Source organism: Dryobates pubescens, chromosome 4, assembly GCF_014839835.1.
Source record: "Dryobates pubescens isolate bDryPub1 chromosome 4, bDryPub1.pri, whole genome shotgun sequence".
In the NCBI taxonomy this organism is placed as follows: domain Eukaryota; kingdom Metazoa; phylum Chordata; class Aves; order Piciformes; family Picidae; genus Dryobates; species Dryobates pubescens.
The window spans coordinates 30,574,653-30,592,841 of NC_071615.1; the positions used below are offsets into that span (position 1 = coordinate 30,574,653).

The following is an 18,189-nucleotide window of genomic DNA, read 5'->3' on the forward strand; positions in this document are numbered from 1 at the left end:
TGGAGCTCTTGAAGATTCTGCTCTCAGGGGGGAAAGGGGAGGTGAATGAATTTTAAGGGTATATTGAAAAAAAGAAAGACATCTTTTAAAATAGCTCACTAGTCAAAATATTTGCTAACTAATGAAATGGGTGTTGTTTTAAGCAAACTTTCTTTTTTTATCCATTAAAAAAAAAAAATTAATGCTTCAACAGTGTATTACTAAATAAACTGGAAAAAAAGCCCTCAAAACAAACATAAACGTGCAATTTTAATGCCTTCTAATCACACAAATCAGTAGAAGATTTTTGTACTTGTGTATGACCTTCTTCAAATTATCCCTCCATTTTGGCTGAATCAGAATGAGCGTGGGCTATTTGATAAAAAACACTAAGTGTGTGAAATGAGGGGCCCTCATCGCTTCTGCCAGACTCCTCTTGACAGAATGATGATAGAAGCATCACATCCCTGGGAGAGTAAATGCAAACTGACAAGAGATGAGCCTTTAGATGTTGAATATAATCTTGAATTGTGCTTGAAGTGTCTTATTATCTTGTCTTTTGATGTCTGAAGGGGTGGCTCATTGTTAGAAAAAGGAAAGCCCTTGCACATCTTTGCCATCTTTAAAAATTGTTTGGCCTTTAACAACTGCTTTTCCAACTAATGTCCATTTCTCCTGACAATAAATATGGCAGGTCGTCAGTAAGTGACAAACAATTTACTTTACATGCCAAGCTTTTATGGGTTTTGAGAGCTCATGTGGAAGCATATTTTAAAAAGCAGTAGGAAATTAGCACCATTACAAATGTTAAGATGGCCGTGCGTGTCTAGTTCACTGTGTGGTTATTCATTACAGCTATGTTTCTGTTTTAAAGTCCTGACTTTCCTGTATTCTGACTGCAGTTAAAGTTCTTTATTTATCATTGACTAAAAATAGTCAATGAAAAATAAAGAGCAAGAAGCAATTTTCTTCTGCTCTAAAAAAAGCACTATTATGGGTACAATACATGGGTAATGCATAAAATCATATTTATTAATCATAACAAATCAATATCAGTAGTAGTATGGCACAGTTTACCTGTATTGCAGACCATCACAATCACATCACTGTTTTTTTCCACCTTCAACCAGCTTGACTTTTTTTTTCTCCCACCCCCCAAACTTAAAAGTTTAATGACGAATCAGATCAATATGATTCCTTAGCAACTAAATCACAGGAACACTAGTTTTTCCTGTCACAGCACCAGTTTTGCGAAAGCAGTCAAGTTCTTTTTTCAGGTCTCCGTCACTCTGAGAATCCATAAGAATTCTCAAATGGATCATAAACTGTTACAGGGTTCAGGTTATTGTATCATTATAAAAACGTATTGATACAGTACAGATGACAAGACATGCAGTTCTTGTGCTAGTCTATTACAACCATCTGAATACCATAAGAAATATCAGATATAAACAAAATAAAACAGTCAGCAGTAAGCTGTCTTTTAGGGAACCTTTTTTTTTCCTTCTTACTATTTTAAGCTGGTTTTACCTGGTTTGAAATACAGCAGTTACATGAACACACACAAAGGAAGAATAGGAAACCAGAAGAATGAGTTATTAAAAATAACCCCCAAACCTGACCAGAGCCTAGATTATTTTTTTTTAAATTATTACTAAAAAATCCCCAAACAAGAACAAACAAGCAAACAAACACCACATTGAAAGAAAACACTTGATTCTGTTCTGATAAGCATAAATGTTTTAGTCCTGAATTTTCAGACTGTAAAACAAAACCTTCCCTTCACCCCTCCTTCACCCTTCCAGCATAGCCCCACTGCCTTTGCCGGGGGGATGCACCCTGTGTTTTGTCATGCCAAAAGCACACCAGACTTTACACCAGACAGGGAGCTGCTGCCACATGCAATATGAAATACGTAAAGTGCTCTTCAAAATACAGCAGCTATCCTTTTACACAAATGAGATAAAGGCAGTGAGTTTGGGGGCTGAGCCTTTCTCACAATTCCTATGAGGCCCAGGGTCACAAGCCGGAGTCCTGCAAATCCAAAGTTGCTCATTGACTAGGACATCTCATCTGAGTATACCTCTGCATCATCTGGTGCCCCTTTTATTCATTGCCTCATAAAAGCAAAGAGATGTGGGGGCTGGGGAAGAGTGAGCAGGACCAGCTGATTGAAAGATTATTTTTTTCCTTGTCAGCAACTGTTATGAGAAGGTTTGACTGTGCTGTATCTGTGCAGCTAAAATAAGGAGACTCTGAAAGCAATGCATCAAATCCCAGCAACAGAGCCACATCAGAGTTTCCTTTGCACCTTCCTACCAGGGTAAAAAAACCACAACATCTCAAATGCAGATGTTTTCCTTTTGGATATTATCATTAAATATATTGTGCATATCAGAGTAAAGTATATGCAATCAGTAGAAAAAAAATATTTTAAAAGTATTTTCATTTTCTGTTTTCTTCCAGTTGTAAATTCTGTTATTTCTTCAGAGAGATTTGTGGCTTGTGGTCCCAAATATTTATGACTTCAGGCAAGGAAGCATGAGAAAGGAGGAGAAGTATCAAGCCTGTACATTTACAATCACCTTTGAGTTCATATATATCTGTCTAGTTTCTTCCGCCCCCTCTTTTAATCACTGTTGAATTTTCTAGTAATGTTTTTGTTTCAGTACTAACTACCAGTACGTTCCTCAATTATTTCTGAATGCCTAGTTATGACAATCTCTCTAGCCGTCCCGTAAACATGCCTTACAATCTTCTCCACCCTTATGGAAGCTTTACATGGGTTCTGACACTGACACAGTCTCTGCCTGCAGCAGGTCAGATGCTGTTTCTACCACAGCTATTCTTGTTTCTCCATGGCAGAACAGTGACAGTGGAGCTGCAGAACCTTTGCAATATATACATGTACCTGTAAGATGTAACAGAAGAATGCAGTGACCCTCATGGGCTAGGTCAGTAATTCATTTTTTGTTAAATATGAAGGCACCATAATTATAGAGTGGTCACTCTTTCCTGTCAGCGTGTTTGCTTAGCTGATTTTAGCTCCAGAGCGTGGGAAACTGTAGAGCAGCAACCATGTTAGAGAGGTGGAGGTCATGGACTGCTGGTGCAGGTATTGGTAGTACAAACACTCCATTCAAATATATGGTCTTCCTGCATACATGATGCACAGTCACCTGAGACCTGTCAGAATCTGGCTTCATGTTTATTCAAATCACTAAGCAAACGTGACATCTTTACACCTTGTGAATAAATCCTAATTGTATGCAAAAGAATATACAAAAACTGGCCCACGTTGTATTTGCTCAAGAGATTAGACTGAATTAAAATGATCTTTCTTCCTTCCCAGTTAATACTGCGCCAGCTCAAGAAATAATTACATATACTTAATAATACAATATATGAAAGTATACCTTAAGGTATATTTACTGAAAGGCAATTCTGGCTCCTTGATTAAACACAGGTTCTAGATCCTCTTCTTCAAGGAATAACCCCCCTCACCAAACACTGAGCTTCATACAAAGTACAGAAACCTAAAGCAGACCACAACAGATGGAGGCAAAATGTATTTGAGTAGACCTGTGCAACAACTGCCCATGCACAGCTGTACACACTTCCAGCTGTGTCACACCGAACACCAGAAGTGCAGGAAACAGTTCGAAACTGTCTGTAAGGAGGAAGGGGAGCATAAACAAATGTTTCATCTTTGTTTTCTACCGATCATCTACTTTACAAGCTTAGGCATTTAAGGGGAGCATAACAGCCTAGGTTATGTCCAGTCAGGTCTTGAAGAGGGATTCCTTTTATCTTCTGCTGGAAGGCAACTGGCTGCTAATAATTGTTTATTCATCAATTTTAAAAGGTGGTTTTAAAAAGTGAGACTAAGTCAGGTAGGAGATTGAGCTAGAAAACGAAAATGACTTATCAGAATCTCTAATGGTCATCAAAGCATGCAACTGAAAAGTACATAGATGTTTTTAAAAGCTAGTGTTACTGCAATTCCATAAGCTCCATGCTCATTTTCAGAGACACCATTTAATGACAGACTACTGTAGCGAGTATTATTTTTGACACAGAAAAAGCTTTCCAGCCCTGAGAGCGAGAAGGATTGGATTTGGAATATATATTTTTTTTTAAATTACAATAATTTGCATCATATTCCAGTTGCACTGGATGATGATTTTATATATATTAAATATATAGATACAATTAATTTTGTAATCACATGCAAGTATTGTGATTGCTTTCTGAAACATACATTTCCTTACAACAGCTTCAAACTGTTCAGTAGTTAGAATGATGGTTTAGCTTTCTAAAAAGAAGAGAGATCTGACAAGAACAACAAAACTCCTACTCTCCAAACAACTCTTCTTGTAAATGTGAAAATAAAAACAGAAATACAAACTACTTTCAGGAATAGAGAAGTGGTAGGTTAGTGTTAGATGTGTTTTAGAGTGGCCAGGGTGTGGGCTGTGCATTGATTTGAATATCTCTGGAATATCTAGAGAACAAACCCAATTTCAGTCCCTCTGAAAACAGCAGGTTTTATTTAGCCAGACAGGATGAGGTACTATTCTTCTCCAGATGACCTCTGCTTTCAAAGTGAAAGGGCTTAGTCCTGCTTCTAGGAGCATCAAAGCAGTATCACAACATAAAACAGGACATGTCACAATACAAATCTTCCTTTGTTTCATACTGATATTGATTTTGATTTTTACATGGTGGAAAAAGAGAAAAATGAGACTTTAAGCTAACAAATATCAAACCACTTCCATGACAAAATAATATTCCTGTTGAAACCCACAAATTATGACACATTTAATTTTATTCCACTTTTGCCTCTGTTCAGGATTAATTTTCTCATTCAGTTGTCATTTTAATGTAACTTCTACCACTGAGCTCATCAAATTATTTTTGTAACTAGCAAAATAATGGTATTTTCATAGTATTAGTAGTAGCCATATTAATAAGTCAGAAACTAAACCATTAATGGAAGAAATGGTAATATACTGAACAATTTAATTTAATCAATGCATAAAAAGTCATAAAGCTGATCTTCCCATCCTCTGACCATTTCTCCCTCAATAAAGGGACCACAGGTGATGGATGCAGGAAAGGGAAGAGCTTAGTAAAGGAACAGAATTAAAACAAAGAAGAACCCACAAATGTCAGAAAAAACAAAACCCAGAAAGACAACACAAGGAAAACCAAGCACTACATAGGACATTAAAGGGAAAAATGATCCACAGGAGAATGGCAACTGTTACTATGAGCTTCCTACAGCTACTTCTGCCTTTGGATATTTTTAAAAAATTTATTAACCTGACAGCAGGAAACTTTATACAGATTGCCCCCTGACAGGGTGCCAGCTTGGTGTAAGCTGTGGCTACCTCTTTGTTTAGCATAAGGAAATCAAGAGAGGTGTTAAGTGGTGCCATGTGCACACATTTGGGCAAATCTAACTTTGCCTCCCTCTGTCTCACCTGCATATTTCCATGGAGAACTTGCTTAATCATCTGAAGTCCAATAGAAACATCCAGTTCTCCTTCCTTCTCTTTCCTATGCTTGCTTCCTTTTCAATGCAAAAGTGTCTGATGTATTATTCATCTCAAAACACAAACGGGCAAAGATCTCAATCAAAGAACATAATAGTTCTTTCACAAATTACCTGTTTACTGCCTAGTAGCCAGCAAGTCCCCTTTGAAACAGCCAGCCATTTATGTTGCTTTAAAACAAGTTTGTTGTTATTTTTATAACTTCAAAAACAGGAAGAAAGATTAACTAATTAAAAATGAACTATTTGTCATTCAGTCATACCAATGACCTAGTACAATTTTATTCTTCTTTTCCTTCCCTCTCTGGCATTATTCTGTATATAAATACAGAAAAACAGACTTCAAGCTTCATTTAAGAAACACATAACATACTTACTCAAAAAAAAAAAAAAAAGAAAGAAAGAAAAAGGAGTAAAGAAATAATTAGAAATTCATGAGAATAACTGTCCTTCAAAACCCCAACAATTAACTTTCTTCATACTCAAAATAGGTTTTGTTGTTTGTTTGCTTTTTTAAAACAGGCTGTGTCACAACTCAGCCACAGCAATAAGACTCAAATTCCCTTGCTAGTATGGAAATAAATAAGGAGGGGGCTGCAATATTTGCCCTACATCAGCCCAATATTGCTTTCATCAAAGGTTAAAGAAGTAAGACTCCGGCCTCCTCAGTTGGAATATAACTGCTAGCGTCAGTATCACCACTGCCCAACCTACACACAATACCTGGACACAGCACAAACACTGAGCTAAGGATAGATTTTCTGTCTTATCATGGCATTGTGCTTTGTGTTTAAATAGTCATAACATCTTTTTAGGCTTTAATGGGCATTTACTGCCCATTCACAAGTGCATCCCCCACTGGCTTAAAAATGCTCACATCAAATATATCCTTCAGAAATAACAGTCAATCACACAGCCAGATCTTCAGATTCTTTGAAAACTTATTTGTTAATCGAGCAAGACACCACTACATTTTTAGAAAATGGATTTACAAGCCTGTATAATGACCTGGTTCTGTAAACATGCCACCCATTTATGTTCCTTGCTGACACAGTCTTTGTAATGAAATAGTGCTCCCCATTCAGAGATTACTTGCTTTAATGTAAGTATCACACATTTAAGCACTTGCAGGATCAGTCCTATGGCACTTACAGATGCATAGATAACTGATACCGTCTCAGAACAAAGCATCCACAACATGGAAAGTATATATAAGTATATGAGTAAAGAAAGAATCTTTATATGCAGATTAAGCATATATCAAATGTTCACTGCATCTAAAAGAAGGCTCTGATTTTAACATTGAGACAGTTTGGACCATGAACTTCCCTAGGAGAGTAGAAATATTCACTAGAGCTTTAAAACGCAGTAAGAGAGACAAACACATGGTGCTTTCTTTAACTGAAATGGCCAAACCTTATCAAAGCCTTCCTGATGGGCAAACAGGCCTTTAAAATTTGAGGATATAACCAAAACACTGAGAATCTTCCTTAAATACACTGATGAAAGGAAAGCTCTTAGTGTGAAGGCCTTTTTTCCCCCCACAGGCTAGATACGCTGTTAATGACGATAATGTGAGCTTCCTCACAACAACCTGGCAATGACCTCTGCTCTGACCTGCAGAGACCACTGTCTCAAGAGGTAAAAGACAATTGAGTCCTTTATCCTTTGGAACTGAAATTACTCCAGTGTTATAAATTCTAATCTAAGGCAACTCAGATTAAAAAGAAGAAATGGCGTGTTTCCTTACAGAGCAATACAAAGGATCTGCTAGCAAAACACACTGAGCTAGCAACAACTTCTACCCTGTTCCGCTGCAGCAGGTACACGTAAACTCATATAGAAAGCTGCATGCAGTTCTGAAACACGGGTAACAGCACCCGAAAACAAAGTCCCAAAGCCAACACAGGGGTTTGAAAATAAACCCTTGTTTATGGAAATGTGTGCAGATTCATTTAACTCACATCCCCCTGATCTGTACTTCAAGAATATGCAGCATTCTGGAATAATAAAAAAAAAAATAAATAAAAATGTGGTAGTGAACCAAGTGAAACCACACTCCTCAGATCCAGCATGGGAAGCATAAAATTTAATTTCACTGGAACAAAATTTGTCAGAAGAAAAAAAAAAAACAAACCCAAAAAAGCCCAACAACAACGACAAAAAAAAAAACCCAACCACAAAAACCATTAGCAGTAATTTTTTTGCTGTCTTGCAATTATTAAATAGGAAACACTTGTGCTCTACAATTATAGGCTTGCTCTTGCTCTGGCTATCTACTTACAGCTTGCTTTATTTCAATAAGTTTGCTGTTAAGCACTACAGGCTCAGCCTCAAAGACAAACTTTTAACAGCACACTAAAATTACCTTAACATGCAAGAGCATTCCTGGCTGTCTTTTTACCATCAGGTAATTATGTCACAAATTACCTTCAATTAAGAATTAATTAAAGACCAGATATAACTCCAGGAAAGCCAGGCTTAGTCCACAGGGGCTTTTGATGCTTGGACCAGCCACTTATTTCCCGGGATTTCTACTGTACAGAGAATTTTACGCACACCATATCCCTGGTGTCAATAGCAGCTTTGGAATCACAGACATTATAATATTACACAACTAATCATGAAGAGGGAGGAAGACTCTTACTGAGGTTTTCTCAAAAGAGAACTTCATAACTTGTTCTAAACCTATTTAAAGATATTGTATAAAACAGCAAATAGGATTAATTAATTTAGGATCAAATCCCATTGTGTTTATTCAAGTGAAGCTACTACTTGGCATTAACAAAAGCCTTCTCTGTAAGAGCTGTGGCTTCTGGCCTGGGTTACTATTTTGAAACACATTGCAGAGTAAGAGAAGCTCATCAGGAATGTCAACAGCCAGACTCAGTTTCCCTGTTTCTTAACTACACCACAAATAAAATAGGACATAGCACACCACAAACATTTTAAAGATTAAACGGTACACCATAAGATCTCTCGCAAAGCAACTTGGCCTCATGCTGCCCCACAAAACTGGGAACTCTGTAACTGAAGTACTGCAGCCGTGCTGAACTCCATACTTCAAAGCTGTGCTTCTGAGCCAATGTATTTCACTATATTGTCCTTTACCAATATTTTGCACTTCAGAAAGTGTTTTTCACCATGATTTTTATTCCCTTCTTGTTTCACATGATTTCAGCATTTTAAAAAAAGTAATCAATTCTTTTGCACACAGGTATGCAGATTCCAAAAAGTCCACTGATATAAACCCACCAGAGGAGGATTACAGATGCAAACCCCCAGACTACAGAACAAACTTTTCTTAAAAAACAAACAAAAAAACCCCACCAAAACAAACACCCCAAACAAACAAAAAGCCCACATACAAAACAAACAAGAAAACCAACCATAACAAGCAAACAAAACAAACAAAAATCCCCAACAAACCTCCAAAACATCAAAAACCAAATCAACCACCACAGAAAGCAAGTAAGCACCCAACAAGCAAACACAACCCCTCTAATCACAGCTGCTTCTGTCATCACTCACAGGTAACAACTGCCCTGCAGTGATAAAGTGTATCTTCCCAGACACCTGTGCACCAGTTTCAGATGGGAAGTATTTCAGATCATCAGAAACTTATCCCAGCTTGTGCTGGTATTTGAGACCCAAGGAGACACAGCATTCACCTGCTTTGTCACTGAGTGCAAAGCACCCGTAGAGAGAAACAAAAGTTTACTGCATACATTCCTAGGTCAAAAATAGGTATAATGAATTGCACTCCAGTCTTTTTCTCACCTGCAGCAGGGATTATTGCTGAAGAAGTACCCTTCTTATGATTAATTGTTGAACATCATTTCTGTATCCCACATGGCAAGTCTAATGAAAGTGTCTATTTCACTATCACTCTAGAGCATCCAAATGACAATGGTTCAGAAAATGTCTTGTCTTTTATTACAGGACATGCCTGATCTACAAACAGACATTTCACTACCCTCAGATTAAAAAGTCTTTTTTTGTTATTGTTGTTGTATATGCCTTGCTATATTTAATAGATGCATCCTAAGCATTTGAGCAAATCAAATACATAAACTCAGCTGAAGATATTTATACTGCTCTAGACAGCTAATATCCCTCTGAATTTCAGACTTTACAATTCTTTCTGGGATGAAAGGGCAAAAACAATTATTCTATGCTTTTTGAACATTCAAACTACTAATGGAAATTATGCTTTCCATGGAAACAAAGATTACTAAGAGGGTACTTAAAAAAGGATGTGATCTGCAGTAATAGTCATTACTGAAACCCAGAAATTAATTTTTTGAATTTTCCTCTATCTGTAGAGAAGTTGTTTAGTAAAACATTTTGTGCTGTCTCTTTTAGTAAGAGGTAAAGACCATTTTACAAGAAAACAGCATGTATTCTTTTGTTTTAAAGAAAAAATACATCCTTTAGCTCTTTCTGTAGCTGGAATACTGAAATGTGAACACTGCTACAGATTTCCTTACAGATTATGAAATCAAAACTTAAATCTTCGAAAATGGGCTCTCAACCTCTCTCCCTTGAAGCTGCATTCCCTTTAAACAACATCTTCTCTCCCCCACCCCTCCAATTTCCACCTATAGGATCAATTAAAATAAGGAAATGCTCCATTTCTATTAAGGTTTGTCTCAAGCCTGAAACAGAAATAATTAAAAGGAACTCCTATAGGAGAGCAGCCTCTCTAAACCCAAAATGTCACTATGTACCATACAGTGCTGCTCCAGCTCAGACATCTATCAACATCTATCACTCAAACACGCGCCTCAACAACTCTGCTCCCTTTTCTGATTAGAGATCAGAGTTGCTTGAGTTGGCTTACAGGGTGTCACCCGTTTGAATGACAGATGTCTGTGTTGGAGTGCCACTCTTGCTGCTTTTGTTTTGGTTATGCTTATCTGGCACAGTGTTGAAATACTGAAAAATAAATTTTAAAAATTAAAAGGAAATTCCTCTTTTCATGGGCATTAGAAGAGATACTTCTAATTTAAATTCCAAAACCATTAGCTCCATGTGCAGTACCCTTGGTAGCCTTTGTTCACTCAGAGCAGTGTTTTCTATAGGAATGTTTCAAGCTCCTTCTAGCCAGTTTTATCACATAAAATAGTAACTTTTCAGTGTAATCCAGCCTTAGGAAAAGCTGGCAGCATATGAGACACACCAGTACCTACCGTGATAAACCTCAACAAACTACTCCCCTATTTATTTAACATGAGACATCATGGATTAAGAGAAAATATAAAATGCCTGCAACTTGCATAGAATAAGTTCATTGTTGACAAAAGTTTTCAGCAGTGATGCTGTCATTCTGGTAACCAGTTGTAATGAGAGCAGAGGGTTGAATGCCTTCACACTCCAGGCTGCTCCTTCATACTTAAAAGAAAATTGTGTGAACAAGAAAGAAAAGGAGAAGGGGGAAAAGAAGGAGGGGGAAAAAAAAAAAAAAAAAAAAAAGAACCAAAACAGAGGGAGATTGCTCTTCCGGACAACATGGTAGCAGTGAAATGAAATACCTAGACAGACTTACCGAAGAGCTTGCTGGGAGTGTCCTCGCTGTCATTTGATTCCACAGGCGCAAGCAGGGGCTCATTCAGCTCGTTGTCTGAAGTAGCTGCCTTGTCCTCACCTCTCAACTCTGCATTCATTTCACTCCGCAGTGACAGCAAGGGCTTACTGACTTGTCCAGCTATCATTGGATCCTAGGATGGGGGGGGGAAGGGGGGGAGGGGGGGAAAGAGTGAGGGGGGAAAAAAAAAGTGGCGGCTTTGGTGTGCGTATACTCTCTCTTCCACTCCCTCTCTCTCTCACACACACACATTCAGTCTCTCTCTCTCTCTCTCTCTCTCTCTCTTATCTCTGGCTGCTCCTGCTGTTATTGCTGGCTGCAGTCAAGTGAAGAGCTATTACAGATCCAATGAGTTTTCCATTACTCCCCACCCTATTAAAGCTCAACTAGCATGTGAGAGATTCAGGATGCTTTGGAGAAAAACTTCTATGAAAGCAACATAACCAACACAGCTTTAATTGTGGGATGTGCGGTTTGTGTACGTTTTTACACCTCACCCTGTCCTTAACGTAGTAAGAAAAGAAATTCCTCTATGCTCCACCGTCACGGAAGAGGAGCACCCTGTGAGCGCTCCGCAGTGATTTAAAGAGGCATCCTCAGCAGTACAACATTAACAACATCACATACAGAGTTTCTAGCATTCCAGCATTTCTATGAAAGCACACAGCAGCAAAGAGCCATTTCATTACATACATTCAGAAGAGACACAGGTTTCTTCTAACTATTCCTGTCTTTGGGATCCTATGCTCCAAAAGTCCATAAAAACATACAAACACACATTTTTTCTTTTGAAAATAAAAAACACAGAAACCATTTTCTTTTTAAAGATAAAATTAGGGAGGTACTTACACACAGAGTTTGCAATTATTCTTGTGTTTGCGACATTATATTCCCAGTAAAACATTACACACATTTATACTATTATTTTTTTTTCCTTGATGATTTGGATCTGTTTTATCTTCTGCTCACTGAGGACATTTGGGGGTCAGGAATTATTTCCCAGCACACTCTATTATTCCGTTTGCAAACTAATAGGCATAATATCGTGACAGCATGGAAAGCAGCATTAAAAAAAAAAATACTTTAAAAGGAGGTAAGGAACAAGTGACCTTGTTACGCTCTCTGGCAGCTATTTATTGCAAAGTTCATGCCTAAATGGTTCTTATGCAGAGAACAGGTGACCAGCGAGCAAGTAGGTTGGTTAGCATGTTTCCTCTGTCCCGTCCTCACATTGGTCGATGTTTGCCTATGGGTTTTTTAATGTATTCATGTCTGAAAAGTGAATTTGATATGACACATGATAATCTATGAAAATGTTAATCAATACAAATAGTTTAAGCTGTCATCAAATGCACTTCTTTAGTCAATACTCACATCGCTGAAAACAATGTCACTGTCACCAGGGCTTAATTTGCACAGCACTTAAATATTGGACTCTGTGCATCAATGCACTCCTCTTCAAATACTGTAGGTAAACACATTTTCTCCCTATTTAAGGCTGAAGCACTCAGCACGCATTTAGCTGAGCCGAATCCTCCCTTTTGAATACCTTGATAGGTCCACTGGAGGGCAAAATTAATACTTAATTGAATCTCACAGTCATCAAAATAATCAATACTTTTTTATTATTTATTCTTTACAGTCTGTTGACTGTTTCAAACCTCTGAGGGAATGGTGGAAAGGATTCATGGCTTTGAAACACTGTCATTTAACAAGGTAATTTTCAGTGGGGCATTAGGGGTTGTGAAACATATAATAAAACAAAAATGGTGGCTTATAATAGGAAGAAAGAAAAGAATTATATTTCTGCCATCTAACAAAACAGGATAAATAAAAAAGCAAGTGCAAGAGGGAAAGGGAGAAAGGAGGGGGGAGAGGGAGAGAAAGACTGGCTTTTGAAGGGTTTTATCATATCAAGAGCAGAGCTGAGCTTTCATAATGCTGACATTTCTCATCCTGACAATCCTAAACAAGTGGAAAGGATGAGATCGCAGATATCATCTTTCATCACATTCCCCAGCTTAAGAACCAACATGACAGCTTCTCTCCCCTTTACACTGTTAATTACTAAATAAAATACTGCTCTCTGTCAGCATTAGATTATTGCAGATAGCAACCACAAACATTACTCCATTGTTTTGCCTTGCCTTTTTTTTTTTTTCTTAAACCAGTGATACCTACCTTGAACTCTTCAGAAAATAAATTAGGCTTGTGTCTACATATTGTAAATATATGAAACATAATCAATTTAATCAATGTGGTCAATCCATGTTATTGTCAGGCTAAATTGCTGGTGATTTATTAACATTGCATTTATTGTATGTATTAGCCAGCAACAATCCGAACATTTCTTAAGGTATTTCTGGGGAGGAAAGAGAAGTTAACAGATTTCTTTTGCCAATGCTGTATAAAAACCTCTGACTTGTTTTGACTCATATTCATATTGCATTATGGACAGTCATTTAAGGAGGGTTTTTTGTTTTGGTTTGGTTTTTTTGCTTGCTTTAATACATGAAATTGTGTATTTTAGCACATTTTTGCAGCTAAAGGTCACTGTGAACACTCTCAGAATGGTTTGAATGTCTGGGCTGCTGCCCTCAAGTCACAGGTATTTAAAATCTGCAACAAGAGTGGTTCCCTAATAAAAGTGAATAGGGACAAAGTTTTACCCTTTTCAAAGTATTTTGAGGAGGGCAAATGCTGTCTGCTGAGCTCCACTGCTAGTCTGAGGACCAACAGAAACTTAATGGAGGATGCTGAATCTAGATTAAAGTCTCAGCTGCCAAATTTTCAAGTTGAATACACAAAAAATGTAGGATATGTGACAACACTAGGAGGAACTTCAGCCCTTAGATAACAATGAATTCCCAGCAACTGCAATGGGGCCAGGATTTTACTTGTTATGCACATCAATAATTTGGTCTCACTTGGAGTATTTTGTTCACTTCTGGTTAGCCCATCTAAGATAGATGTAAAGTAAGAATGATAAAGAGATAGGAGATAGAAAAGACTGGGAATGTCTGCAGGGAAAAAAAAAAAGGGGGGTGGGGAGGGGCATGCAACACATTAGAAAAAGCATGATCAAAGTATATTAAAAATAAGTGACAAGAAAAAAGGTGAAAACTCCACATAGATTTGCCCTACCCCATCTGAGGAGAAAAGGGACTTCCACTGGAATGGTAAAGTCACAAATCTAATAAGATATATTTGTCATGGAAACCCGTGGAACTCATTGCTGCAAGGTATCACAGAGACCAACACTGCAGTGAGCATCAATAGTCACTCACATGGCTGGGTAGACTCCAGGCACTGAATTCGAAGCAGCTTGGCAAACAGAGCCAAGGACTATAAGAACTGAAATAACAAACTGCTGCCCCCTCGCCTCAGATGGTACCAGAACCTGTAGTTAACCCCCAGGGTAGCTCCCTCTGTCAAGTGGTGAATGAATGACAACTTTCTCTATAAAGCAGATGGATTAGATACTGTCTAAAATTCTAGTCTACATGAAGACTAAATAAATCACCTAAATGATGGGTTGAAGGAAGGTTTGTTTCCTTCAACACTATACTTTTTTAAAAATGGGCATTTTGTAACTTCATGTTGTCTTCAGGTCTTCAATTGCTTTACATCCTTAAGAATGCATCTTTTCTGCAATGAATAATGCATGATTAAATATTATTTTTATAAAAAGTATAATAACTTCTCATTCTAGTCCTTGAGAACTCGAAGGCTTATTCCTATATTTCCCCACAGCCTACCTCAAAAAACTCTGGAGTAATTGCTATGCCAAGTTGCAGGCCTAGCAGCCTTCTCCTCATCCTCTGCCCATCTACAAAGTCCATCCCAGAAAGGACTCACAGCCTTGGATAGGATTTATTGAGGCAAGGATGTGCCTGCACATCTTTAGCAGATAATCCTGCCCAGATCTGTTCTTTGTGCCCTAGACGTCTGTGGGGCTGAGGTTCAGTATTTGCTTTTTGGAAGGTATAAAAGGCCAAGTTACACTTTGCACTTAACACAGGATCTTCCATTTCCCCACAGACACACAAGTCGAAGAACGCATAACAACCAGCAGGATGAACTTTGGGAAAAGTGTTTAGATGCTTTAAGTAAGAGGTAAGGGTATGCAAAAAGGGTCATAATGCTTCAGAATTTCAGATGGCAAAACTACACAAGCAAAATTCTAGTTAAGTGAGAACTAAGGAATTACAAACCCGTTGTTCAAAATGCCACACAAATAGCAACAAATTTTACATGTTTCTCTTTGCAAATACTCACATAACTTGTCATCTTTTTCTTGGCCAGCTAGCACTAGTGTTTCCAGCCTTGCCTGTTCTCTGTAAGATGTCACTGAACAGTTTTGTACAGCGAGTGGTCTTCCTTGCTGTGTGTCCCCCTTAAGGATGGCTAATACCTCGTGTAATTTAGGTCCAATACCAATACACCTCTGCTCAGCTCTACCACTCCCCAACTCCTTAAACTCTTTGCCTTCATTTAACAGTAAAAGTCATGTGGATTTGCAAATGCAAATTACACTTCTGGTTATGCATCCTCTTTTAAAAGCTAAAAATCTTTATCACCCTCTCTGCAGCACCTCATGAAGCACAGGAGAACATTTGTCACTGTTTTAAAAGCTTTGTCTCTGCACTTTAAGGGTAAAGGTGCAGTTTCTAAGCAAAACTATTTAGTAATCAAAGACAGCTTTTAAAAGGAAACTGTATGGGTTTTGTGTGAAGTGTGCCCTAGACGGAAGTCTAAAACTCATGGAACAAACTACTTCTATTCTTAGTGTAGGACTTGGATGATGATAGGGCTTTATAAAGGCTTCTTGCACTGGTTTAGCTACTAGTCTAAACTTTGTATTTATAATGGCACCATAAATAATGTTGTTCTAGATTTTATTACTTTAATTAAGAGGAAAAATAAGATCCTTTATTTTGCTTTTTATTATGTTCTTAGTTTGAAATTATATTCCACAGACTATTTCTCTCTTTGAAGTGTACTTGGATTTAACTTTCTGATGTTTTCAGAATATTAAATAAATTCTGTCCCCTCCCCCCCTTCTAATTTTGTAGAGACTTCCAAGATATACGTAGTGCATACATCTGAGCAAGCACTCCAAATATACTACCAAGAAACATAAAATTTATACTGCTTATACACTCATATATTATTCTAATGCTTATACCAAAAAAGTTCTCAGATTGGAGCTTTTAAAAATTTTTAATCAGGACAGAACATCATCATAACCTATGATAAAGCCATTCCAAGATGTAACTTATCTTACAGTTTTTTAGAAAGGAATACATTAACAAGACTATTGGAGGGAAAGGTTAAGATTTATTTTGTGTCAAGTACCAGTGAGATTTAGGATTATGTTCTTCTTAGGAACTACTCATTCATTTATCTTACTGCTTCTAAAGGTATTCAATTATTTTTTTTTCCATAAATAATGATTTCTCATGGACAAATGTCTTGATTTTTTTTTTCCTTCTTTAAGTCTTAGTGAAAGCAAATAAAACAATTGCTGATATTTTCATCCTAATCTATCCACAGTCTGGCTTATGCAAACTACTTTGAATCAGCCTTTTGTGCACTGCTGGCCTCCAACCATTGCTACCTGCTGGCTGTCATTTCTCTGGAAAAAAGTTAGAGAGAAATTTTCTCATTTTCTTCACAGCCAGCTGTACCACCACACTTAGATGGATGTTTCTATACACAAAAACAAACAAGACTGCTGATATATGATCATTGATCTCCCCTCACTACTTTGATCTTGTAATTTCATTTACTGTATTGCATACTTATATTATCTGTATTACTCATATTTAGCTTACTAAAATCTTCAGCATTCCCTCTCCTTCCTCTTACAGGAAGCCCTGATATTCCCAGTTATTCTCACTCAATATGAATGTTATCACCCAAAACAGTCTCCACTTCTCTTCAGCTAGAATGGTATTTATGCTCCTCATGAAAATCTGTGACATAAAAGAGTCATTCTCTCTTCTCTCAATACTGTCTACAACTACCTGAAGGGAGATTGTAGCCAGGTGGAGGTTGGTCTCTTCTCCCAGGCAACCAGCACCAGAACAAGAGGACACAGTCTCAGTCTGTGCCAGGGGAGGTTTAGGCTGCATGTTAGGAAGACATTCTTCATAGAAAGAGTGATTGGACATTGCAATGGGCTGCCCAGGGAGGTGGTGGAGTCACCATCACTGGGGGTGTTTAGGAAGAGACTGCATGTGGCTCTTTGTGCCATAGTTTAGTTGATTAGATGGTGTTGGGCAATAGGTTGGACTTGATGATCTCAAAGGTCTTTTCCAATCTGGTTTATTCTATTCTATTCTACAGATACTCATCTTCACATGTAGTGTCCAGACTGCAGTTAAAAAGAAGAATGTTTTACTTAAAAATAGCATATCTAACTAACTCATGTTAGTTATTAATACTGAATTAAATTAAAAATTCAATTTGGAAAGTTAGAGAGGCTATCACCACCTATGGTTTGTTCTTTCATTTAAATATTCTTCACAGGTTAGGCAGTAATTTTAGGATGTTTTCCATTTATTTACTCAATTTTAAGTCATCTGGAAATAGAAATGGTTAGTGCTGCTGATGGAAAAAGCTTGTTTCAGAAACTCATGGAGTTTTTAATTGTAGCTTTAGGAATCTTGACATTGAATGAAACTTGTTTCTTAAATCAAGTTTTGTGGGGTAATGTCTCTTGAATTGCTGTATCTCAAGATACAGCAATGTTTTTTTGGAATCATACTGAAACACTACTCAATAAACATTTTCCTCCCCCTCTGAAATATGTTTCCTAATGAAAATGTTTCATACATTTCTTACACCTATTGAGAGCAAGCTTAAAAGTTCACCAGAGAAGTCCTAGTCAATTTGCTAGTTAGGTTGCTCTGCAACACGTTGAGTCTACATGGGGATGTGCCCACAGCAACTGCACAGTAGTAAATGGCTAGGTCACCATTTTTCTTACAATCAGCTTAGGTTTATTGCTTTAAAATGTACCCAAGCAACCATGCTGCAACAGGAATGGAAGGCAAAAGAA

The 18,189-nt window shown here is 37.5% G+C and overlaps 1 protein-coding gene across 7 annotated transcripts in view; it reads right to left on the reverse strand.

The window, feature by feature from the left end:
• Window positions 1-18,189, reverse strand: part of POU6F2 (POU class 6 homeobox 2) — a 321,124-nt gene that overhangs the window by 250,571 nt on the left and 52,364 nt on the right. For all 7 annotated transcript variants that reach the window (XM_054161003.1, XM_054160996.1, XM_054161000.1 and 4 more), the window contains one exon: window positions 11,085-11,256. In XM_054161003.1, the coding sequence (XP_054016978.1) occupies window positions 11,085-11,256 (172 nt within the window). The remainder of the gene's footprint in view (window positions 1-11,084; window positions 11,257-18,189) is intronic.